This window comes from Capra hircus, chromosome 14 (assembly GCF_001704415.2).
Source record: "Capra hircus breed San Clemente chromosome 14, ASM170441v1, whole genome shotgun sequence".
Lineage (NCBI taxonomy): Eukaryota > Metazoa > Chordata > Mammalia > Artiodactyla > Bovidae > Capra > Capra hircus.
Genome location: NC_030821.1, coordinates 45,041,101 through 45,068,629, shown reverse-complemented (window position 1 = coordinate 45,068,629; position 27,529 = coordinate 45,041,101). Strand labels below are relative to the sequence as shown.

Below are 27,529 nucleotides of genomic sequence, written 5' to 3'. Positions count from 1 at the left end.
TACCACAATTACAGCTTCAGAATATTTTTATAGTATCTTATCCTATATTTTTCCTTCATCTCATTTACAGACATATTTAACTGCTTTTTAAGTTTTTCTTTCACCTCCCATTTTAAAACTTAAGCATAGGGACTTCCCCAGCAGCCCAGTGGCTCAAACTCTGCCTTCCAAAGCTAGGCGGGGTTTCAATTCCTAGTTGGGGAAATAGGGTCCCACATCACAGGGCATGGCCAAACAATAAAAGAAAACAAAAAACCTAAGCATAAAACATGCAAATGGATTACTTCCTGCTCAATTAAACTGGAGTCACAATATATAAAGAATACATTAAATAAACGGAAATAGCTAATTTTAGGAACTTCATCTATAAACACTCTATGACAAGTTTAATGTAGAAAATAGTCTACATTTTAATGTACTTTTTTAATTTTTAATTTTTGGGGGCTTCCCTGGTGGTTCAGAGGTTAAAGCGTTTGCCTGCAATGTGGGAGACCTGGGTTCAATCCATGGGTCGGGAAGATCCCCTGGAGAAGGAAATGGCAACCCACTCCAGTACTCTTGCCTGGAGAACCCCATGGATTGACGAGCTTGGTGGGCTACAGTCCACAGGGTCACAAAGAGTCGGACACGACTGAGCGACTTCACTTTTCACTTTAATACTTTAAATTTACTTCTTAATACCCTTTACAGGACTAATAATTTGGTATAATAACTTGATCACAATCATTATTAAGAAATTATTTTATAACAATACTACACAAATACCTAGTAAGGCATAAGTTAAAAAAAAAAAGAATATAAGCAACCAACTGTAGGACCAATACAGTTACAGTTAATTCTACAATTAAACTATTCTAAGTGGCTTGCAAAGCAAAAATAAACAAATAAGGAACACCACAAAAAAGGCAAAGACTATTAGTCAAGAAAGGTTGAGGAAATCTGCACTTATAAACATTTCTGTGCCAGGAAGTCAGTTGTTACATAAAATACAAAGTGATCTGGGACTATAGTCAAATTTTGGTCCTTGCATACCATAGTGTTAAATACTAAAGTACAACAGATCACACAGCTATCTGAACATCAAAAAGCAAAAGAAGAATGAAGACGAGAAAATATTTAAGTCTGGTAAAAATGAGTTATTTCGCATAATACTAAAACAGCATTTATACTGCTACCATGACAATTTTCGTAACTCAGCAATGCTGCATATTCATCTACTACAATACAAAAAATATTAAGATCATAGCAAGAATAATGTGATGATTTTACAGTATAAAAAGTAACAGCACCGGATTTAAGCATGTTTAAATGTGTTTTAAATATGTTTATAGCTCTATAAACTTAGCTCTGATTGGTAAGAAAATCTGATCTAAATTCCTTAAAGGAAAATGATAATAGCATGGCACTAAAACTTATATTCCACTCATTCTAACTTTCTGCTTCATAAAAATTACATGAATCCAATAATGGATTCACAGAATCCATTAATGGAATCCAATAATGGATTTAAGGTTTAAGTTTTGGTGTGAAAGATGTACAAAATACATGAAAGATCAATAAAACTTCAAAGTCCAAATGTTTAGTTAGTAAATTTAAAAATAATTAGTTCTGGTTCAGATTTTATTTTACAAAATGATTAAAACTTTATTTTCCATAGTTGTTCCTGCATTCAATCAGAAATCTTATTAACAATACTAACAATACTAACAGAGTTCAATGACAAAGCAGTAATAAAAAATTAAACCAAAATTTTGATTAAATACCTACAAAATTATAAAATGGTCTGTAAAAGTTGATATCCATACACTTTATTTATTATTTTTTAGAAAAGTCAACAGTATAAAAAGTGAGAAATATATATATATACACATTGTTGCATAAGTATATGTTTTCAAGAGTCTGAAGAAAGCTTCAATTCAATTTGGTGGCTGGAATAGTAGATACCTACTTAGAAGTAAATAAAATTAGTGACAATGAATTTCACAATTTTAAAACTTTGCTTCTGAGAGGACAAACGCTATATACTTAAAAGCCTAAGAGCCTCTTTTGGGTATCTCTGCCACTGACCGACTTCTACACATAACGTTGAGAAAGTAATTAAATTTCGCTTTCCTGGACAAGGAAATAGAAATAATAATTGTTTCTGTATTATTGGATTATAGTATATTGGTTGAATCAAATGATGTAAGATACTATTAACAATAAGAATCCATTATTACTCTGCATATAAATAATCTTTAGCATACTATCACTGAAAATGAATACAGTGATATGATTTCATAAACTTTTTTCATGGCTTCCTAAGCTAAAATATTCTGAGTTAAAATGTTTGTTAGGATAAGTTGATTATATTCATACTATTATACTCCTTTAGTATTGTATAAAAAGCATGCATTTGCTATTATTTTTCCACTGACTTACTGTAACATATTAAGCTTGCTTCCATTGAAAAATCCCCAAGTGTGATATACATTACATGTAAGATTTCTCATATTTCTGTTAGGGAAGAGTTTACCTTGGATATAAAGTTTGTTTACATGTAACTCTTCGTAACTTTGACAAGTTACATTGGTAAAACAGCTGTAACAACAGGATCTGCACACTCAGCAAAACAAAGGCCTACCCTACTTTTTGAGACAGATTGTTTCTATACTTAATAAAATGTCCTAAACTCTCTGGGACTTGATCTTCAAAATATGCCAAAATTATACAGTTTACAGTTTTCAATCAATAGGCAAAGAATACTTGTCCCAAAGGAGTTCAGAGTCTGTGAGAAACACACACACAGAGAAGAAACAAATACGCTAGACTACAACATGGCAGGTGCTAAGATGAGGCTTTAAAGGGGCTCCTTAGGTGAAGGGGTGTTGAAAGGCAGGTTTCAAGGGGTGTGATTAGATCACATTACATTAGTTAAGGAAAGCAGGCATTCACCAAGTTAGTGAGGGAGGGAAAGAGAAAGAGGCAGAGCTTTTCCAGAGCACACATGCAGAAGAAAGCACATTAAACACACCACATTCTGGAAAATGCAAGCAGATCACTGGCAGAATGTAGAATGCAGAGTAGGATGTAGCAGAAAAAACTATGTGACCAGAATCCACCAAAATACCAAAAGTTGCCTAAGCCAGAACTCAAGAGTAGCACCATTTTTAAGGCAGTTAAATTACAGCTGAAGTGATGCTAGGAAGCCATAGGCTAACCTCACCTGCCAAGGCAAGTCTCTCCATAGAAGAATCCGTGTCCATCATAGGTACAGAAAATGACTTGAACACAGTCTATGTCTCTCTGCTGGCTCCCCTCTCCCTATTCCCTGCTACTGGAAGGAGCTCATCCTAATTCCCAGGTAAAATAAAAAGAAAGAAAATAGAGTCAAAAAAGAACAAGGAATTTACCTTCCACAGAGTCCTGCCCTCTAAGAGAAATGTAACTGTCTGTCCATAGCTGCAACTAAAACATAGCTTATAAGTTCACATCAGACCGTAACCTAAGGCTGTTCAAGCAAAATCACCACTCAAGGATCAAATTGCTGTACTAGAATTACCTGTTAATTAGGAAAAATTTAAAGTTCCTATCTCATATGGTTGTGGTGGTATTTTAGTCACTATGTCGCCTGACTCTTTTGACGCCATGGACTATAGCCCACCAGGCTCCTCTGTCCCTATCTCAAATAGACAGAAAAATTAATTCCAAATGCATTCAAGTGAAGAATATAAAAATATGACAAAAGCACAAGAAAACTTGGCTAAATGTATGTCAAAATCCTGCAACATAGAAAACTTCAAAGAAAACTAAAAATCATGATGGGATAAACTGATCTATAGATTAATTTGGTGAAAATCAACATTTTAACAAAGCTGAGGCTTCCAATCCATGTACATGACATATAGTCAAGTTTCATTATTGAGATGACATCTCAATGATAGCTATGTTTTTTAACATTCCTGCAAAACAGTGAATTATTAAATACTGAGTCATGGCTTCTGGGGAAATAAAAGGTTAGGTTCCTATAAACATCTGGGTATAACATTTTTTTAAAGTCAATTAATAACTAACCTTGTTTTATGTGTGTTTTATCTAGCTAAAGATCCCTTACTTAATATAAACTGTTGAACTCACTAATATTGAACTCAAAGCCAACAATAACTCCTGAATGAAGTTTAGCTAAACACATATATCTTCTCCATAAGACATATCACAGCCTTCCTGTGCTTAAAGACACTACAAAGCACTTGGGAGCCATTTTAAATAGCTAAATCACCAACCAAAAAACACAAAAATAAAACGTGGCACTAAATAAACCAAGAAAAGGACACTTGCTTATGCCAGGAGAACTGAAACGAGAGCAGACTGTCATCTTGTTCAATGCCAGTTCAGATTGTGCACGCAGGGCAACTCAATTTTTCACCACTCTGCACTTGTCAGTAAATGATCACAAAAGCACTGCAAGGATTATTTAGGGATTACATATAAATTTTAGCAAATAGACCAATTCACAAATACAGAATCCATGAATAATGAGGACCAAATGGATCTCAATTATTTAGGTATCCTTTCATTTCAGCAGTATTTTATAGCTTTCAGTATTCTTTAACATACTTTGTTAGATTTATCCATAAATATTTCATATTTTTTATACTATTTTTAAATAGTATTTTTTTAAGATTGTTCCTTGCTGCGTGTGCTCAATCATGTCAGACTCTTTTGCAAACCCATGGACTACAGCCCATCAGGCTACCCAGTCAATGTAATTTTTCAACCCAGGGATCAAATCTGCGTCTCTTGTGTCTCCTGCAATGGCAGGTGGATTCCTTACCATTGTGCCACCTGGGAAGCCTTGCTAGTGTAAAGAAACACAATCAATTTTTGCATATTTATCTTGTATCCTTCAATCTTACTATACTTATTCATTAGGTCTAGTAAGAGTCCATCAGATTTTCTACAGAGAAAATCAGGTCACATCTGTTTATTAGGACTTTCTTTTATTCCTATTCCAGAACCTATTGCCTGGTTCTGCATCTCAGTAATGCTGACACTGGAGTCTTCAGAAACCACTCCTTCCACTTCAAATATTTTTGAAAAGTTGGTGTAGAACTAATATTATCTCTTCCTACAGTATTTAGTAAATTCACCAATTGGTCCAACAGGTGAACTGGACCTACAGTTTTCTTTGTGGGAAGTTTCTTTTAACTACAACTTTAGTATCTTTAATACATACCTAGCTATTCAGATTATTTCTTCTGCTTCCTCTAGAATTAATTAATCTTTTTCTACATCATTAAGATGGAAACTAAGGTCATTTATTTGAGATCTTTCTTCTTTTCTAATATAAATATTTAAAGCTACAGATTTCCAACTAAGTACTGTTTTAGCAACATCTAATACATTGTGTTTCTGTTCTTACTCAATGTAAAATATAATTTCCCTTTTTGTTTCTTCTTTTAATCATGAATTACTTATAAGATGCTATTTAATTTTCAAATATTGGTAGATTTTCCAAGGATATTTCTATTAATACTTTCTAATTCAACTGCACTGTTACCTGAGAAGGTGCATTTTAGGAGTTGATTCCTTCTGAATTATTGAGATTTGTTCTATGGCCCAAAATACAGTATATCTTGGTAAATGTTCTGTATGAACTTGTGAACATATGAGTATCCTGACCTTCTTGTATAAAGTGGTTTGTAAATGCAGCCAGGTCAAATTGGTTGACAGTGTTATTCAAGTCAACCACATCTTTGAAACTTTTTCTTCTGTTAATTTGTTACATCAATTATTGAGAGGGATCACTGAAATCTCTGACCATAACGGTGAGTGTTTCCTTGAATTCCTATTAATTTTCGCTTTGTCTGGTTTGAAATTCTATTACTAGGTGCCAGTGGCTCCGTGGCAAAGAATCTGCCTGCCAGTGCCGGAGACCTGGATTCACACTCTGGGGCAGGAAGAGTCTCTGGAGAAGGAAATGGCTACCCACTCCAGTACTCTTTCCTGGGAAATCCTGTGGACAGGGGAGCCTGGTGGGCTACAGTCCATGGGGCTGCAAAAGAGTGAGACATAGCTTAGCAACTAAACAGCAACAACAACAACAAAACGGTTAGCACTAACAGTCCTCTTAATTAACTGATCCCTTTATTGTTACGAAATGATCTTCTTTAGCCCAGGTAGGAAATATTCCTTGCTCTGAGACCTACTGTAATACTAACAAAACCAGTCCAAATTTCTTTCAACTAAGTCAGTGTATTACTTTCTTTTTCCATTCTTTTAATCTATTTGTGTTTACAGTTACTATTTCTTACAGGCAAGTATATGGTCGGATCTTGCTTTTTAATTCAATTTCAGCCTTCAAATCAGGATGTTTTTTAACACTACTTACTTTTTTAAAAATATGAAACACCACACAAATTTATGTGTCATCTTTGTACATCTCGGTATCATTCTAATTTTACATGTGCTGCTGAAGCAAACACTATTTACATTTAATGGGATTATACAATATAATTAGGTTTGAACCTATCATATTATTATATTTTTCCCATCTGGTCTTTGGTCCCTTCATCTTTTCATGGTTTCCGTTGACTTAATTATTTTATATATTCAATTCTATCTACTGCTTTGGCTTATTAGCCATAAGTTTTTGTTTTGCTATTTTACTGCTAGAGTTTATGACATATATCTTATCTACCTTTATACTGTACCACCTAATGAAGGACATTAAAATCTTTAATAATATCCTTCCATTTCTCCCTCAACCTTCAAGCTGTTACTATGCACTGTACTTTTTTGTGTGCTATAAGCCTCACAATAGCTTAGTATTTTTCTCTGAATAATAAATTACCTTTCAAAAAGATGATACATTTACCCAAGTAATGACCATTTCTGCTTTTTTCTTTGTTCATCTTTTGCATTTTCCTGCTGCCTGAAGGACATTCTTTAAAATTTTTCCTATAGTGGTAAGGTATTTGCATAGATATTTCTCCAACAATGACATACAAAAAGCCAACAAGCAAATAAAGAGACATTAAACATCAATAATATCAAAGATGCAAATGAAAACTCTAAGATGTCACTTCGTATCTAGTACGATGGCCAACAGCAAGGAGCAGAGGGAGGGAGGGAAAAAGGAAGGGAGGAAGAAAGGAGAGAAAGAAGCACTGGTGAGGATGTGGGGAACTTGGAGCTCTTGTTTATTATTAGTGAGAATGTGAAATGGTGCAGCCACTATGGGAAACAGTCATTAAACAAGAACTACCACAGGATCGAGCAATTTCACTTCTGGATATATACCCAGAATAACAGAAAGCAGGCATCTGAACATACACTTGCACCCCCATGCTCACTGCAGTGCTACTCACAATAGCCAGAAGGTGGAAATACCCCATATATCTATTGACGGATGAATGGATGAACAAAATGTGATATACACATAGAGTATTAGCCAGCCTTAAAAATGAACTTGTGACACGTGGTATGACATAAATGACATTATGCTAAGTAAAATAAGCCAGTCACAAAAGGACAAACATTGTACCATTCCACTTATATGAGATATCTAGAGTAGTCAAATTCATAGACAGAAGTAGAATGGTGGTTGACAGGGGCTGATGGATTGAAGAATGGGGAATTAGTGTTTTAATGGGTCTAGAGTTTCAGTTTGGGAGTATCAAAATTTCTGCAGATGGATAACAGTGATGGTTACATAACACTGTTCCTGTACTTAATGTCACTATACACTTAAAAATGGGCTTCCCTGGTAGCTCAGTGGTAAAGAATCCACCTGCCAGTGTAGGAGATGTGAGTTCAATTTCCAGGTTGGGAAAGTCCCCTGGAGAAGGGAATGGCAACCCACTCTAGTATTCTTGCCTGGGAAATCCCATGGACAGAGGAGTCTGGTGAGCTACAGTCCATGGGGTCACAAGAGAGTCAGATACAACCTAACAACTCTATAACAACAAGACTTAAAAATAGTTAAAATGTTAAGTTCTGTGTTATATACTGAATATTTTATAGTAATTTAAAATTTTTAAACACAAGAGTCACTCCTTTTTCATTTCCTCTGGAATATATTGTTACTGAAGTATAGCTGATTTACAATGTTCTATTAATTTGGGGTGTACAACAAAGTGATTTAGCTATATATAAAAAATATATACATATTATTCATCAGGTTCTTTTCAATTACAGGTTATTACAAGATACAGAATACAGTTCCCTGTGTTATACAGTAGGTCCTTGTTATTTATCTATTTTAAACATAGTAGTGTGTATCTGTTAATTCCAAACTCCTAACTCATCCCTCCCCTATCTTTCCCTTTGGTAACCATAAATTTGTTTTCTATGTCTGTGAGTCTGTTTTGTAGTAAGTTCTTTTGTATGACAAGTCACTTCTTCTCAGAAAACATTCTCAGAGGGAACATAATCCAAAGCTGACAAGTATTTTATGGTATGTTTAAAATGTCACCTGACTCTTCTGGCTTGTACATTCCAACAAAAACTCTGTCATCCTTATCTCTATTTCTCTAAATATAATGTCTTTTTTTTTCCCCCTGACTGATTTGAAGATTTCCCTTTACTATCACTGATTTTCAGTCATTTGAATATTGTTTCTTTCAAACTAGATTCACTGAGCTTTACACAGCTATGAAGTTTATACTGGATTGGCAAAAAGTTGGTTTGGGTTTTTCCATATTTAATGGAAAAGTCATTGAAAAGTGAAAGTGAAATCGCTCAGTCGTGTCCGACTCTTTGCGACCCCATGGACTGTAGCCTACCAGGCTCCCTCAGTCCATGCGATTTTCCAGGCAAGAATACTGGAATGGGTTGCCATTTCCTTCTCCAGGGGAAAAGTCATTATTTGGTCTAATATTTTCCTGTTCCCCCTCCCTTCTCCTGAACATCTGATTAATTTATCTTAGACGCATGATGTTACCCAACAGCTCACAGACGCTCTGTTCATTTTTTTTTCTTTTCGCTCTTCGCTTCATTTTGGTTAGTTGCTATTCCCTACATACTCCAGCTCACTCACCTTTTCTTCTTAGTGTCTGCTATTAATTCCATCAAGTATTTTTTACTTCAGATATTGCATTCTTCATTGCTAGAATCCCCATTTAAGTCTACTCTCATACCTTTGATTTATATTCTCATCATTTTCCTATTTTCCTCTACCTTCCTGAACACTGACAGCATTATTAGTAGCGACTATTTTTACAGTTTTGTCTGCTGAATCAATAATCTTTGTCATTTCTGGGTCTCTTTCTAGAGATTAATTTTTTTTACCCTAGTTATGGGTTATATTCTCACGCTTCTTTGCAAGCATTTTAATTTTTTAATAGAAATGAAACTGACATAACATCAAATTAGCCATTGCAAAGTGAAGATGTCAGGGGCATTAGTACAGCCACAATGTCGTGCAACCACCACCTCTACCTAGTTTCAAAATGCTTTTATCACACCAAAATGAACTCCATACCCACTAGGCAGTTATTCCTCTTTATTCCTTACCCCCCAGGACCTGGCAACCACCAATCTGCACTCTGTCTCTATAGATTTACTTATTCTAGCTATTTTATGTAAATGTTTTTTGTGACTCTAGTGTTTGACTCCTTTCACTTAGCAAAAGGGTTTTGAGGAGCATCACATTATACCATGTATCAGTATGTCATCTTTTCTTACAGATAAATAATATTCTATGGTGTGTATGTACCACAATTTGTTTACCCATTCATCCACCCATTTGGGCTGCTCATACCATCTGGTTATTATAAATAGTGTTAATATGAACATGTGTGTGCATATATTGGAGTAACTGTTTTCAATTCTCTGGGGTATATATCTAGGAGCGGAATTGCATGGCAATATTATGCTAAACACTCTAAAGAAATCCCAAACTGTTTTCTACAGAAAATAAAACACTTTACATTCCCACCAGTATAGTACAAGTGTTCTGCTTCCTCCACAATACCACCAACACTTGTTATTGTTGGTCTCTCTGATTCCAGCCATCCTAGAGAGCAAGAAAGGATACTCATGGTGGTTTTCACTTGAATTTCCCTAATTACTAATGAGGCTGAGTATTTTTGTTCACATACATGCTGGTCATTTGTACATTTTCTTTGGAGAACTATTTATTCAAGTCCTTTACCCATTTCAGTCGGGTTTCTTTTTATTGTTGAGTTACAAGAATTATAGTTCTTATATCACTGCCATTTTGAGTTAATGTTTGTATGTGGGGTGAAATAGGGGTCCATGTTTATTCTTTTGCATACAGATATCCAGTTGTCTTGGAACTTTTATTGATGATATTATTCTTTCCTGCGCTGTGTGTTTTGGGGCAATCTTGTCAAAAATCAGTGGGTCATATACGTAATAGCTCATTTCTAGCCTCTCAATTCTATTCCATTGGTCCTCTTTCCTTATGCCAGAACCACAGTTTTGATTATTGTAGACTTACAGTATGTTTTGAAATGGAGTATGTAGGAGTCGTCCAACTCTGTCCTCTTTCAAGACTGTTTTGGCTATTTGGGCCCACTGCAATTCTATAAGCAACTGAGGATCAGTTTTTAGAGTTCTGCAAAAAAGGTCACTGGAATTTTGACAGACTTTATACTGAATATGTAGACAATTTTGCATAGTACTGCCATCTTAACAATACTAAGTCTTCCAATCCATAAACAAAAAATATTTTTCCATTTACTTGAGTCTTAATTTCTTTCAACACTGTTATATAGTTTTCAGAGTACAGGTCTTCCAATTTCTGTATGCTTCTGGATGCTGTTAGAAATGGAACTGTTTTCTGAAATTCCTTTTTGGATTCTACACTACTGGTATAGAGAAACAGAACTGTATTTTGTATCATCTTGTACTGCAGCTTTTCTGAATTCGTTAGCTCTGTTTTTTTCCTTTGTATTCATAGACTCTTTGGGATTTTCTATATACATGGCACATGTCATCCGCAAATAGAAATGGTTTTACTTCTTCCTTCCAGATTTGGATGTCTTTTATTTCTTTTTCATGTCTAGTTACTCTGGCAATTACTTCCAGTACAATGCTGAACCAGTAGTAAGAACAGGCATCCTTGCCTTGTTCCTAAATATAAGAACTTTTTAGTCTTTTTACCATTAAATTGGATGCTACCTGTGAGTTTTCCATAAATGCCCTTTACCATGTTGAAGAAGTGCCCCTCTATTCCTAGTTTTTGCATGTTTCTATTATGAACAGGTATTGAATTTTATCAAGTGCTTTCTTTTTTTTTTTTATCAAGTGATCATCTGTGTGTGGTGTGGGCTTCCATTGTCTATTAATGTAGTGGATTATATTGCTTGAATTTCCTATGTTGAACCACTCTTGCATTCCTAGAGTAAATTCCACTTGGCTGTGGTATACAATCCTTTAAATATATTGTTGGATTTCATTTCTTAGCATTTTGTTGAGGACTTTTCCACCTATATTCATAAGGAATACTGATTTGCAGTTTTTTCTTCCTCATGGTGCCTTTGTTTTGGCTTTGATATCAGAGTAATACTGGTTTTATAGAATCAATTAGGATGTATTCCCTTCTCTCCTATGTTCTGGAAAAGTCTGAGAAGGACTGGTGTTAATTCTTCTTTAGATGTTTGGTAGAATTCATTAGTGAAGCCATCTGGTTCTGGACTTCTCTTTGGGAGGGATTAAAAAAAAAAACTGATTCAATCTGTTTACTTCTAATAGGTCTGTTGAAATTTTCTATTTCTTCTTGAGTCTGTTTTGGTAATCTGTGTTTCTAGAAATCTGTCCATTTCATGTAGGTTATCCAATTTGTTGGCATACAACTGTACTATAAGCCATAGTACTCTCTAATAATTCTTTTACTTCTTTAAGGTCATGGTAATGTCCCCCCCACTTTCATTTCTGATTTTAGTTATATGCATCTTTGCTCTTTTTGTCAGTCCAGCTTGTCAGTTTAGTTGATCTTTGCAAAGAACCAACTTTTAGTTTTAGTGATTCTCTATACTGCTTTCCATTCTCTATTTTATCTCTACTTTAATCTTTATTATTTTCTTTCTTCAGCTAGCTTTGGATTAATTTACTCTTTTTCTGGTTTTCTTAAAGTGAAAAGTTAGGTTATTTGTTTGAGATTGTCCTTTTTAAATGTAGGTGTTTACTGCTATAAATTTCCCACTGAGCACTGCTTTTACCGAAGCCCATAAGTTATAGTACACTGTATTTTTATTTTCATTTGTCTTTGTTGTTCAGGCGTTCAGTCATATCCAACTCTTTGCAACCCTATGGACTGCATGACACCAGACTTCTCTGTCACTCTCTCCCAGAGTTAGCTCAAACTCATGTCCATTGAAACAGTGATGCCATCCAGCCATCTCATCCTTTGTCGCTCTCTTCTCCTCCTGCCCTCAATCTTTCCCAGCATCAGGGTCTTTTCCAATGCATTGGCTCTTCACATCAGGCGGTCAAAGTATTGGAGCTTCAGCATCAGTCTTTCCAATGAATATTCAGGGTTGATTTCCTTCAGGATTGACTCGTTTGATCTCCTTGTTGTCCAAGGGACTCTCAAGAGTCTTGCCCAGTACCACAGTCCAAAAACATCAGTTCTTCAGCACCTCAGCCTTCTTCATGGTCAAACTCTCACATCCGTACATGACTACTGGAAAAACCATAGCTTTGACTATATGGACCTCTGTCAGCAAAGTGATGTCACTGATTTTTAATACACTGTATATATTTGTCATAGCTTTTCTTCCAAGGAGCAAGTGTCTTTTAATATCACGGCTGCAGATACTGTCCGCAGTGATTTTGGAGCCCAATAAAATAAAGTCTATCACTGTTTCCATTTTTCCCCATCTGTTTGCCATGAAGTGATGAGACTGGACATCATGATCCTAGTGTTTTGCATGCTGAGTCTGAAGCCAGCTTTTTCACTCTCCTCTTTCACCTTCATCAAGAGGCTCTTTAGTGGCTTTTTGCTTTCTACCATTAGGGTGGTATTATCTGCATATCTGAGGTTATTGATGATTTCTCCCAGCAATCTTGATTCTAGCTTGTGCTTCATCTGGCCTGGCATTTCACATGATGTACTCTGCATATACGTTAAATGAGCAGGGTGATAATATACAGCCTTCATTTGTCTTTAATTATTTGCCTATTTATCCTATGATTTCTCCTTTGATCTGTTGGCTGTTTAATAAGAGTATGTTGTTTAATTTCCACATATTTGTGATTTTTTTTTTGTATTCTTTCTATCATTGATTTCTAGCCTTATTCCACTGTGACCAGAGAAGATACTCTGTATGGTTTCAATCTTTCAAAACATACTGAAGTTTGTTTTGTGACCTAACACATGGCCTATTCCTGGAGAATGCTTTATGTGCACTTGGTAAGAATCTATATCCTGATGTTGCTGAATGCTTTTTATATGTCCATTAGGTCTAATTAGTTTATAGTGCCGATCAAATCCTCTGTGTCCTTAGTGATCTTCTGTCTAGATGTTTTGTCCCTTATTCAAGGTGAGGCAAGCATTTTAATTTTGGATGACAAACATTGTGAATTTTACATGTTAGGTTCTGGATTGTGCGGCATTCCTCTGTATAGCTTTGGACTTTGTTGTGGTGCACAGTTAAATTATTTGGGATCACCTGGAGTCTTCCAAAGACTTTCCAATACCCTATGTATTACAAGGTCTTTATAAACTAGACAGTGGAAACACAGACTATTGCCAGCCTCGTGTGGGCTCCAGAAATTCTTTTCTTACTACTCTCCAGTACTTCTTTCGCTGACTTTGATATGGTCTTGTCATGCATCTACAGATCAGAACTGAGCCAAAGGCTCAAGAAGAACCCTCTGAAGCACTCTAGAATGCATATATGCTTAAGTGCACTCTTAATTATATATCTGCCACCTCCCCCACAGCTCCCTTCCTCTGGTACTCTGACCTACAATTCTAACCACCTGGGCCGTCCCAAACTCTTAACTTTGTTTCCTAATCCCAGCAAAATGTGGTTCTGTTTTGATTCCTCCTCCTCCTACTGCAGCATGCAAACAACCTCTAGGCTCTGTCATAAACTACTGCAATCGAAGGGCTTACTTCGATTTGTTTCTCTTCTCTCAGGGATCACAGTCTGTTGCTACCTGCATTCCAATGTCTAAAAACCATTGTTCACATACACACACACACACACACACACACACATATGCTCTCAAGTTTTTAAGCAGAAAGAGTATATTATTGCTGCATAACAAATTACCCTCAACTTAGTGGCTTAAAAAATAAGCATTTTTTAAATCTACTTTCTAAGGTTCAGCAATCAAGGACAAGCTTGGCTTAGTGGTTCTAGATCAGAATCTCTCATGGTGCTGCAGTCAAGACGCTGGTGGGCCAGCAGTCTCTGGGGTGGAAGCTTCACAAGGGCTAGAAGACCTGCTTCCAAGAAGGCTCAGTCACACAATGTAAGCGAAAGGTTTCAGTCCTTGTTAGCTGTTGGCAGGAGACCTCAATTTCTCACCATGTGGGCCTCTCCAGTGAGCTATTCACAACGTGGCAGCTAACTACTCTCAGAGTGAGCAATGCAGGGTGACACAGAGGGAGAGAGAAGAGAAGCTTTTTTTCTTCTGGGGGGCCACACTCCGCAGCATGTAGGATCTTAGTTTCCTACCAGGAACTGAACCTGTGCCCCCTCTGAGGAAGCACAATCTTCTGGGCTGCCAGGGAAGTCTTCCACAATGTCTTTTATAACCCACCCTTGGAAACGATCCATCACTTCCACCACATTCTACTGGCCAGACCTGACAGAGCGTTAACCCAAGGGTGGCAGAGACCACTGGGGGCTACCTCGGAAGCTGGCTATCCAGAGGACTAATCCTGTTATGTCAGCACGGCAGAAAGCCAAAATCCTCCTTAAACATTTTAACCTCCCTGTGATTACTACTTTTTTTAATCCCCTAATTGTAAACTGCATCCTATGACTTTAAAAAGGGATGGGCAGATTGTAGACCCTACTCCAAAGCCAGACTTTAAAGAAAAATAACTAAGAGTAAGTACCAGCAGCTTTTAAGTGAAAAGGACAGTTCTGGGGCATATGGTAAGAAAGAGGAGCGCACTTGTAGCTGACCTGCCTTGAGAAACATTCAAGTGCTTCACTCCCCCAAACAATTACTTACTCTAATGACCAACTTAAACATCTGCCCTCCTTTCTCAACAATCTCCAGAGCAACAATAGCAACAATACCAGTCATAGTAATTTTAACAGAAGTTAACAAGAGTACTAGGACCAAGGCTAAGCATCTGGCCTTTGTTATCCCAATTATTCCTCACAACAGACCTGTGGGATACTATCATTATCCCTTAAACTTTTGACCTTTTGTTTCTTAATGACCAAACCCTGGCTTTACACTTTACAGTATACCTTGATACAACTTTATTCTTTCTATATAATACCTGGCTCCCTCTTGTTCTATAGGATTCTCTACTTTTCTGGCACTGAAACTCTATTTTGTCCTCCCTATTCTCCTACTTCACGTGAATCAGGTCTTAAAGCTTCCCCTTAGCTTCCATGTTCCCAACAGCAACTACCAAACCTCTTTAGAAGGAATCACCACTTTAGACTTCTATTAAATCCCTGCTGCTGGGCTCTCCCAATGCTACAGCTGACTAACACAGACTTCCCAACCCCTTGGGACACACTGCCCAGTCAAGTGTGCCTCACCAACTAATCAGAAAACATTTGCCCTATTTCGGTCACTAGTTTTCAAGTATCATTTCACAGCACATGTGGCTTCTCAATTTATATTTGCTGCAGCTTAATGTTGAAATTATTTCCTTCCCCTCAAAGTAAAAGTGTTAGTCACTCAGTTGTGTCCGATTCTTCTCAATCCCATGGACTATAGCTGACCAGGCTCCTCTGTCCATGGAATTCTCCAGGCAAGAAAATGGGAGTGTGTTGCCATGTCCTTCTCTAGGGGATCTTCCCAACCCACAGATCAAACCTGGGTCTCCTGCATTGCAGGCAGATTCTTTACCATCTGAGCCACCAGGAAGCCCTGCTGCTGCTAAGTCACTTCAGTCGTGTCCAACTCTGTGTGACCCCATAGACAGCAGCCCATCAGGCTCCCCCGTCCCTGGGATTCTCACTCTGCAAGAACATTAGAGTGGGTTGCCATTTCCTTCTCCAATGCATGAAAGTGAAAAGTGAAAGGGAAGTTGCTCAGTCGTGTCCAACTCTTCGCAACCCCATGGACCGCAGCCTACCAGGCTCCTATGTCCATGGGGTAAGGGCTAGTAACTAATCATCAGGAAGAAAGATCCAAACTCTTAGTACAGTATGCTGGAAACACAGGTTACCATTAGTTATTTGTTGAATGAATGAAAAAAAACAAACTAATGACTAACTTAGAAAATTCTGAAGGGAATATAATCCAAAGGATTTTTACAAATAAAAAGATAAAGATGCCAGTGAAAACATATAAGCAATTCACAAAAGCCAAAACACAGAAGAATATAAGCAAATCATAGAAATTAAAATTAAAATATCACTTTTTGTCAGACAGATTGACAGAGATGGAAAATTTGTCACAGAAATAAGGAAACAGGCATTCTGATAAACTTCTAATAGATATAATTTTGTATTTTTGGTATTTATGCATGAAATATCTTTAAAATCTGCATATTCCTTTGAATAGTATTTCCATTCCTAATAATTAATTACAAGAAAATAATGGACAAAGGAATACAGGTATATATAAAAAAATACTCATGGTGGCATTAGCTATAATGCAAAATCTGTCCGACAATAAGGATTTGATTAAATAAATTTTAGTACTTTCAAACTATGGATTAAATCACTTCAGAGTATTATGTATTACATAATCCCAGTTTTAAAATATAATATATATTCACAAAAAAACATACCTGCATAGAAAAAAATTTAGAAGTATACACCCCAAAATGTTAGCAGTGATTATTTCTGTAAAAGAATAATGGAATTACTGGTGATTTTTTTTTTTCCTTTTTACATATCTATACCACCTAATTTTTCTGCATGAGTTGTACATGGATGAGAACACACACTTTTAAAAGGTGAAAGTAAAAAGGTGAAGAACAATTTAAAGGCGGAAGTATCATTATGGCAGCAGGACATGGTACATTCCTATGTTACTTAGTAATAATGTCAGCTAAAGACAATATCAAAGAGGATACCAAGTATCTCAGTATTCAATACTCTAGTTTTTAATTAGTTCTAGGAACACATATGGAATAATTTGCTAGTACTAATCAGGCATTTTAAGAAACAAAACACCTCCCGAATAAAAATTTATCTACTAATCCTAAAGATAATACTGAAAATCACAAAGTGAAAAATCTCAACTGCTGCAAAATGTCAGCTTCAATCACCTTTTCATGCCTTTTCACATTTATCTTGAGAACTCTCTCTGTAATGATAAAACAATCACCATAAAAATAACAAAACATAAAAATCTTGTAAGCTTAAAAATTCAATGTGACTTTAGGTTTGGCCAAAGAGGAAGTGTTCTCTATAACTTCTACTATTCCAAATTAGCTTAGTTTTTCCTCTCAGACTTGAACAGTTTGGGAGGATAAAACTTAATCAATAACAAGAGAGGGTCCTGAAGCAAGCTGAGAAATACTTATTTGTTACAAGCAAAGCATGTCTATCTCCTGGCACTGTGGACGATTTCTAGCCAAAGTGCAGGGAACTGCTGTGGCCATGCAGAATGTTGCCTAGTTTTTGTCTGCAAGGCCTGGTTCAACATGGCCAGCAGCTCTGAGGGTTAGTAAATCCTCATTAGGACTGATCCATAAACCATAATTTTCAATGATGTGGTCTGACATAAAACAAATGATAATTTCTATCTGTCTATGGTAGAATTAGTGTACCCATATAATTAACAGCAGGTATCCACACAGTCACTTAGGGGGAACTTCACACCTACAGCGCAGTTTGTAAGTCACATCCCGTAAAGCGCGGTCAACGCAGCCAGTGGGACCTGACAGCAACCCTGAAGGCACAGGAAGCACTAAGCACAGTACATTCCCTTTAGCCTGTGTGAGGAACGTCTTTGAGGAAAGCAGTATTTGCTACACAAGAAAACTGCCTAATTCAAGGAGAAAATCAAAGATCAGCTTTGCATAAAGGAGGGATTTACATTAATGGCATCTGCGTGAAGCAGCACCATACAATATCAAAACTTACAACACAACTGAGGTTACTGTTGACAAGAATGGAGACCTCCCTGCTTCAGTGACAGCCCTAGCACCATTCACCCACTCATCCAGCAAATACGCAAATATCACAGACAACAGGAACTACTCTAGGACCTGGGGATTCAGCAGTAAACAAAGGAACAAGGAAGACAGATGTTAATTAACATTACCTATTTGAACAGAATTTCAAATGTCAGAGCATCATTAAATAAATGGGGAGGGTGTTATGAGAGCACATCCCAGGCCTGTGAGTCGACTGAACCAAGCACAGGGCAAGAGGTGGGTGGGGGGGGAATGAGAAGAGGTCCACGGAGAGGTAAAGCAGGAACAACCATGCTTAATCTAGGACCTGGAAGAGCCTAGTTTCACTGAAGCATTTAGACTGTTTCCTAGGTACACACTAAGTCTGAGATGCAGAGCATAAAGATATCCAAGCTAGGAGATCAAGTTGATAACTGCTCCCTCAGTCTGAAGCTCAGAAAAGAGGTCTCGATGAGGTATAAACTTAGAAGTCATTGACTCAGAAATGGTACATGAGGCAGAGGAACTGGAGATTTCTTAGGCAAGGTGAACTTCATGGATTAGCAGGGAGGTCATGTATTACTCCTGCTAATCACAAAAAAATGTAATTTCTTCTTGCAGTGAAATTAATTACTCCTCTCTTGATTTGCAAATGTGAAATAAAGTAATTTTCTAAAATTACAGTTATGATACAATACCCTTTTTTGTTCAGAAAGGGTAAGATTAAATGTATAAAGTTCTTGGAGAAATGCCAAGACCTAAGAAAACTATTTCTTACAGTGAGTATAAGCCATTATATGCTACAGTTTATTTAGCAGAGCACTTCCTTTTAGCCTTCTCCAGCACCCACAGAAAAAGGAATCTTTTTTTAAAGCACTGATACAACTACTTCACAAGATTTGTCACTAGAAGTGCTTCCAGTCTGTGAACTGCCACCTACTGAAGCTAGATCATGACTCCTGAATATACCAAGTCCTGGAGGGATGTGACATCAGAAAGAACAGATGAACCTTCTGCTGTTAGCACTCAAAATCTACCAGCATTCAGGACTATTGCTATAATTCTTATACAACCTGCCCTGCAGCCTTCCTATGACAAAGATGTAGTATGTAATTGCTCTATAAACTAGTGGTCAGGTTGCGGTTATAAGAAAGCTGAGTTAAAATGCTCTGCGATTTATGGCCCAAGCACCATATAAGAGTGACATGCCTTAACACAAACTCACCTGATTTATCTGAAGCATGTTAAAACAATATTGACCAAAGTGCTGTATCCCTCACGGCTCCAAAAACTAGAAAACGAAAATGAAGAAATAAAAGTTCAACTTAGTTGGTGATCACAATGATTAGCACTTTAAACACATGTTCGTGACCAAAAACCAAATATACAATGGAGCAGATCTAGATCAGCGTAGAACTTTCTACGATGATAAACATATTCTAGATCTTCACTGTCCAAACTGGTAGCCACATGTGGCTACTGAACATTCGAAATGTGGCTAAAACAAATGAGAAAGCAAATTTTAAACGTCCTTTAATGTTATTTAAACAACCACACACGTGGCGAGTAGCTACCATACTGGATGGAGCAGATCTAGGCTGAACAAAGTCTCTTCTGGTTCTAGAGTTCTACAACAATTTCAGCAAAAGTGAAGCTGTAAAAACAATCTAAAAGTTTCAGATTAGTATTGAATATATACTTCCCTTGCTCCAGTAAGGTTTTAAACAGCTTTGTTCCCATCCTCTATAAGATAAATTAAGCCTAAAGATGTAACATACATACTCTCTTCGGTGGAATGGAAAAGAGCACATGGGTAAGGCTACCTAGTTTTGTTTTTTCCTGTTTCTGGCTTTAATATCATTACCAAAACACTGCATGCATATTAAAATTTTATATAACATTTTCAAAAAGAAAATCACCACTGTGACACATCCCATTCTTACATTTGGATTTGTTTCCTTATGGGTCTGACCTCCTTGCGATGGCTGTATTATTTTCATGTGGCAAATCTCTTCTACACTTAACTTAAAAATAGGTTATCAGGGACTTCCCTGGCAGTCCAGGGGTTAAGACCCCGTAAGAGTCTTAACTCTTACAGGGAGCCCAGTTTGATAGTTTCACTACCAGGGATCAAACAAGATCCCACAACTCCCGTGACCCAAAAGAAAGGTAGCAAAGAAGGGCAGGAAAACCCAAACTTATAAATAAATGGATCTTATAATGGGAGAAGTTAGACAAAAAATTATCTACAGTCCCCCCCAAAAAATTATCACAACTTTTATATACAGCAAAAGTTAAATTCAATCACTTGTGTAGAAACTTTCATACTAAAAACTTTTAATACTGAACTTTCCCTCTGAAGCAAAGGTTCTTGAGATATGTATATACAGACACCATATGAATATGCATGTGTGTTTATATGTTTATACATTTTTGACTACCATTTTTTTCAAGATGACAAACTAGAGTCAATTCAAAATGACTTTGAAAGTTTTCAATTATCTAATAGTGACCTCAGCATCTATGTCAGTTTTTATATTTTTCAAGAGAACTGCATGTTGTAGAAATAGCACAAGGCCTGAGTACCAGCGAATCTGCACTTTAGTCCAAGCTCTTCAGGAGACCGTCTTTTGAGCCTTAGTAAATTACTTTGTGTATTTTAAGAGTTCTTTCTCTTGCTTCTATTTTTTCTTTTTTAATTTTTCAAAAGTGCAAGTCCTCTGGTAGGCAGCCTCTAATGAATAGAGGAAAGCAGCAATAACAAGCTACCATTTTCAAGACTGAGTTATAAAAAGGCCATCATTACCCTCCTGCATGCCACCTGCTCTCGCTCTTTCACCTGTTTGCTCTGTGGGAAGCCGGCTGCCACGTGGTAAGCTGTCCTGTAAACAGACCTGCGTGGCAAAGAACTGAGGGACACCTTGGGCCAAAAGCCCAAAAGAAACTGAGGCTTTTGGTCCAAGACGCCGCAAGGAACTCAATCCTGCCAAGAGTCTCATGAATGACTCAGAAGCAGATCTTCCCCTAGTCAAGCTTTCAGATGAGATCACAGCCCCAGAAACAGCTTACCTGCAACCTCCTAGGAGACCTTGAGCCACAGGCACCCAGATAAGCTGCACCCAGATTTCTAACCCACAGAAACTGGGATGATGAATATTTGCTGTTTTAAATTCTTAATTTCTGGTGTAATTTGTTATGCGGCAATAAGTAAGACAGTCCTGGTCAACTCTAAAGTTCTATAATTCTATGATGCTTTAAGTGTTAACTAATATATTTAGGCAAACCCCCCAAAATCAATTCCCTGTTCAACATTAATAAATAAATAATGCTAGAATATGAAAGTGGTAAATTATGAAACTTAAACATTCACATTTTATTCAACAGAAAATCATTAAAAAGTACAGCATTAGTGACACGGTGTTAAAATACACCACCAATATGTAAAACTACAAACCAAACCAATTTTCTTTTCTTAATCAAAAAAAGTTCATTTGGACATTAAAATGTGAATTAACTACTAAAAGCATTCTCAGTGATCTAATATCCCTTACTTCCCAGAATTTAACATTATTTAATAAGAATTTACCAAAGTTAAAAAAATCTCATTTTGCTTTTCATGTATGCCTTTAAAAGTTAAAAATGCTTATCTATAGACCTGTATGTGTTTCTTCAATATTAGAGTTTGGCAACACTGGTAGCTGATCCTGAGAAAAAGGTACAATAAAATACAGGGGAAGTTCTAACCTTCCCATATACAAAAGGCAGTTTTATGAAGAAGCAAAAACAAAAGCACCTATTCACTCAAAACTGACCATACAATTTTAAAAGCCTTTCCTTCACAATTATAAAGATCTGTATAAATTAAAACATGAAACTAATCTGTCTGTAACAGCACTCTGGGAAGTCACAGCATAAAAACTCTGAACTTATTTTTCACACACAAGTTATATTAGATTTATACCAATATAAAGATTTCAACTATTCCATGGACAATCTGGAATGCCCACCATAGCATATCTCTTTAAACTTCATTTCTTCTTTAAAGACATGCCACATCTACTGTCCTATATTTAAAAGAACCTGATAAAAATATCAAGTCATATCAATAAAATGCACTTCATAAAATCCACCTTCCCTTCATCTGTCAAAAAGTTTCCAGCTACCATTCATTCCAATTACAACTATGTACTTTTAGAGAAACCTATTCACGTGTCCCAAAAATGCCCTACAGTGATACCCTGTCAGGCACATTAGGACATGTAGTTTCAGATTCCAAGCTACTAAATGAAAACAGGCAGGATGGTTTATGGAAACAAGGCACCACTAACTGGAGACGACCTGCCACTCATGAAGAATTAAAGGTCCAACATGAATCTGAAATGTACTGCTGTTATCACTCGCTGTGTGTATTATGAATCACATTCTGCTCATCTGATTAATTGAAAGCTATGCAAAATTAAATCTATAAAATCCTCAACAATTAAATCCTGCTTTATAAAATGGCATTATTAAATTATTATATCTATACAACATCTTATATTGACACCTATCCCACAACCGATAGGCAACCCTCACTTCAATGTCTTATCTGACAATATGAAAAGCAAAACATTTACTAGTCCCATTCTTAGATTCCAAACCACCACAAAACTGAATACCAACTCAAAGCTTCTTAAAAGTTTTCGTGGGCTTCTTAAAAAGTGTTTTTAAAAAAGTTTTTCATTTCTTTTCAAAAGTACCACAAATAACTATTTTTCTGTAAGAAAATCAGAACAATTTGGGATATATTTTAACAGTGCCCAAGAGACTATGAAGGCTTCCCAGGTGGCTCAGTGATAAAGAATCCGCCTGCCAATGCAGGAGACCTGGGTTCAATTCCTGGGTTGAAAAGATCCCCTGGAGGAGGGCATGGCAACCCATGTTAGGATCTTTGCCTGGAGAATCCCATGGACAGAGGAGCCTAGCAGGCTACAGTCCATGGGGTTGCAAGAGTCAGACAAGACTTAGCGACTAAATAACAAACAAAAGAATCTATGATATATTCTAGAGAAGTCTCACTCCATGAACCATTCCAGTAGAAAACATCTACATACATACTACCAGCCAAATAAAAAAGAAAATAGTTATCAGATACCAATTTTAAATATCAGGTGCCATATTTTGCCATATTTATATTACCTCCTTTAATCCTCATCACCTTGGGATGTAGGTGATATCCCCGTTTTTCTAGAAGTTGGGTCACTTTTCTGTGGTCACATCACTAGGATTAAAACTCAGTTTTGTCTGGCTCAAAGTCCCCTTCCCTCCATTATATGTTAAATTATAAATAAAGACTCAACTCCTTAAAAATATTCCTGTAACAAAGGGCCTGATCTCTAAAACAATAATGGCAAGGACCCTATATAGAACTTCAGGGAATTATTCAAAATCGATGACAAAAATTATGAATTCTATACACACACCTAATATTTTGAGTATCTAGAAAGGGCATGAATATATCTAGATATGATTTGATTATAGTGTGTATGTCTCCACTATTCAGTCTAATAACAACAAAATTTAATTTTGCAATATCTAGACTTTTATTATGATCTGTACACATAAATAATCCAATATCCAGTGCTCAAAGTATACAAAAGAAAAGACAGAGAAATAGATGTAAAGAGGAGGTTAACTACAGAGAAAAAAAAAAAACAACACATTGGCCAATTATAACTTTCAGAACCTGCTTCTGTTACAGAAAAACCACTCAACCTCACTTTCTATACTGTTTGTATACTAATAACTGATAATCAGCTTAGATATTTTTGATAGTCTTATTCTTTGTTGAAAACCAGACCAAGACTCTCCTTCCTAGAATTTCATTCCAGGCATGGCAAGTAAGCTAAAATGTGAAATTTACATGGTCTTCCAGGCTGAATTATGTCAGAGTAAAGAACTATGATGTATGTAACTTATCCTCAAATGGTCTAGGAAAAAAAAAACATTATGTGTGTGACAGAAAGAAAGTAAATGATAAATTGTAAAATGGTAACAGGTGACTCTTAGTTAAGGTTACAAGAATACTCTTTGCATTATTATTATTGGTACTTTTCTGTAAACTTGAGATTATTTCCAAATAAAAAAAATGTAACTTAAAAATTACATGGCAGTCTATCTGAAGTTAACAGTGCAAACCTGGATTATACAGCAACATTTTCACAAATACAAAACACAGATTTTTAAAGAAAAGTTTAGTGATGGGTGAATAAATCTGAACCATGTCCTACCAACTAATGATCACTTAGGAATAAATTTCAAACTACACTGCCATGGAATGGAATGTGGCAACCGGTGCCTTGAGTTGAAAACATAGCAGGACAAAACCCTAGGTATCACATAGTTTAAGTTTCACAAATTTAATATAGACCTGCTGAAAAATACAGCAAATTTACAATTCAAGTGGTATGTGTTATCTCTGGTTTGCAATAAAATACAAACTGAAAAATGAAAAACCTGCCAAATTACAAAACAATCGAGATGCAGAGTATCTGGATTTTGATGGTTTTATTAAACAAGATTTTTTTTTCCCCCTACTGCAGCTCAGTACACCATGGTATGTGTGAATCATCTTGAGAAAGCAAGGACAGAGAAGAAATAGCCTCCAGGACCAATGTTGCAATCTTTTCTCCTACAAGGTTGCTATTACCCGCGTGTCCATCACAGTTTTGATTTCAAATATTCATCATGCTTTCTTAAAACATAAGGATGCATCAGAAAAAGTGATTAATGCTCAAAGTTCCCCCAAATCGTGAAGTCAAACATTAAAATTGAAGGTTTTCAGCTAACAGTTAAACCACCCTTAAAAGATCATCTCATCTTTTCTGCAGGAATCACCCAACTTAAAATCCTTTACTATGTTCCGCTAATTGAATGGTCTTTCTTTACCCAAGGAGATTTAAACCTTTTGGGGAAGGGAGGGGGGCGGGAAACGCGTCACGCCAAGTAAAGATCCTTTCCAAAGAAAATTCTCCGCAAGTGCAAAATTCTGCACATATTTCCAGGGACTTTCAGATCCCAAGGCCACTATCCCCGCCCCCTCTCCAGAAGGATCCCAGCTGAAGCGTTTCCCCGATCGCCTCTGCGGAACACCCCCCTGGACCCAATCCACACAGTGCCCGGCTCTCCCCCGAGGACGGGAGGCTCCGTCCTCTCCGGGTGGATTCTGTAACCGATCTTTGTCTCTCCGCCCAACTCCCTTCACCTCGGCAAGGTCACTAGCTGCCAACCACCCCTCTGAGCCGAGCCCTCACGGTAGTAGTTCGTATGAGCCACCGCACAACTTGCGTGTCATAGGATACATTCTGCCCCCCTCGGCCCCACCTACCTTCCCCATTTCGGAGCCTTACGTCTTCATCACTTGCCCATTATACAGAAATAGCCACCACCGCCAGCCCCCGGCGCGCCCCCGCCCCGCCCCGCCGATCCTCCCGCGCCCCCCGGGCCCCTCCTTGGCAGCCCCTCCAAGGATGGCCGCCCCCCCCCCGGTCTCCCCTCCCTTCCCCTCCGCAGGGACCCTCCCCCTCCCTCTCCCGCACAGTCGCCTCTCCCGCAGTCCCCTCTTCCGGCCGTTCCCACCCCCCGGCCCCGCAACGACCCCCACCTCCCGGGCCCCTGCTCCCCCTCACCCACTGGCCCCCCTCAATCCATTCTTGCCGGCCTCCTCGTCTCCCTCCCGGCTCCTCCCCTCTGGACACCTGTGTCGTCCCACCCCCTCCACACTCGCCCCCCCCAATTCATTCACCTCCTCCCCGGCTCCCTGCCCCCCGCCATCCTCCTCCCCTCCCCCTCCAGCCCCGAGAGGGCCCGAGGAGGGAGGGAAGGCGCGGGGGAGGGGAGGCCGCCAAAGGGCCGCTCTTCTCGGGGTTCGCCGCGCGCCGCGGACCCGCAGAGCTCCCCAGCGCCCTCTGTCTCCTCCGCCGGCGGGGCGGAAGTCGGGGCCTCCCGGACGCCCCCAATGAGGGTATTTACCTTCTCGCCGGGGACACTTTGCAAACGACTCCAACATTGGCAAACACTACAGAGAACTGACCCCGCTCGGCCGCCGCCGCCGCCGCCGCCGCCGCCGCCGCCGCCGGCTTCCACCCCTCGGGTTCCCCGCCCCCCGCCTCCGCCCGCCTTTCGGGCGCTCCCGCCGCGCCCTCCCGGGCCCGCGCCACGCGCCCCCGCCGACGCAGCCGCTCCCGCGCCCCAGCCCGCCCGGCACGCGCGCGCGCGCGCCCCCGAACCCCGCGGACCTGCGCCGCGCGCCCGGCACCGACCCTCCCTCCCTTCCTCCTCTCGCCGGCCCGCGGCAGAGCGCGGCCATTGTTCCCGGCTCCGCTCCCGCCCCCTGGCGGCCGGCAATGCGCCGCAGTGGCGGCCGCCGCGGGCGCTGCGGTGCTGGCGCCGGCAGGCCGGGCCCGCGGGCGAGGGCCCCGTCCCCCGGGTCCTTGGGAAAGGGGGGCGAGCGAGCGCCCGGCGATCGCGCCCCGTCCGCAGTCTCCGGGCCCCCGCGGCTCGGCTCCCCACCCCCTCGGCTGCAAAGGGTGGGCCTAGGGCAGCCTCGTCCACACCTGCAACTCGGCCACTGCCTCCCCCGCCCAATGGACCCTCTGCTCTTTCTTGGCGGTGTCTGCACCCCGACTCCCCTCCCGTACCTTCCCCAGGCTTTCTCGCTGCCCCCCTTTGCTCTGCTGGGGACGCGCTACCATCCCGCGTCTGCTCCGGCCGCCGCTGTGCGATGCACGGTTTAGCGGATCCTGCACCTTTCCAGACTGGGAGGAGGAGGGGGCGGGGGAAGGGGAGGGGGTTAGCGCAACTGTCTCGCCCAGAAAACACTAGTGATCAGTAATCACCTGCTCTCCAAGAGCCGCAGCGTGCCCAGACAGCCTCCTTGGCCAGAAAAATCACGAAAAGAGAAGTCTTTCGAACCAAAAAGAAGGAAGATCATCCTAGAACAGTGCCCTAGATTTTAGATTGTTGAGGCAAGAACGCCAGAAAACGCGAATTAGTTCTTGATTCGTCCTGGTTTTGATGTGGGTTACTGATGTCTGGATAACTTCAACCCAGTTAAGCCCCGTGAAATCCAACACTCCATTTAGTAAATGGCACCATAAATAATCTGGTAATAAAGTACGTCTAGAAATAGAATTATTACTGTGTTTCACAAACTTATCCATTTGCATTATTATTCCCAGGGTTCCTTTCCCAGTATCAATTCTCTGCCTGAGACATGTCTACCAGACCTGGGATTTCTTTCAGTCATCAAGTAAAACCGAAAGTTCT

At 38.9% G+C, this 27,529-nt stretch overlaps 1 protein-coding gene across 15 annotated transcripts in view; it reads right to left on the bottom strand.

The window, feature by feature from the left end:
* STAU2 (staufen double-stranded RNA binding protein 2) overlaps positions 1–27,018 on the bottom strand; it is a 313,509-nt gene extending 286,491 nt beyond the window's left edge. For 2 of the 15 annotated variants that reach the window (XM_018058401.1, XM_018058404.1), the window contains exons 1-4: positions 26,234–26,331; positions 19,449–19,514; positions 16,889–16,943; positions 3,206–3,332 (exon numbers count right to left, since the gene is read on the bottom strand). In XM_018058401.1, the coding sequence (XP_017913890.1) occupies positions 3,206–3,248 (43 nt within the window). In that variant the 5' untranslated portion in view covers positions 3,249–3,332; positions 16,889–16,943; positions 19,449–19,514; positions 26,234–26,331. Of the gene's footprint in view, positions 1–3,205; positions 3,333–16,888; positions 16,944–19,448; positions 19,515–25,890; positions 25,909–26,006; positions 26,026–26,233; positions 26,344–26,901 lie in introns of those variants that run through there. The other 13 variants (XM_018058407.1, XM_018058405.1, XM_018058408.1 and 10 more) reach the window with 12 other exon arrangements.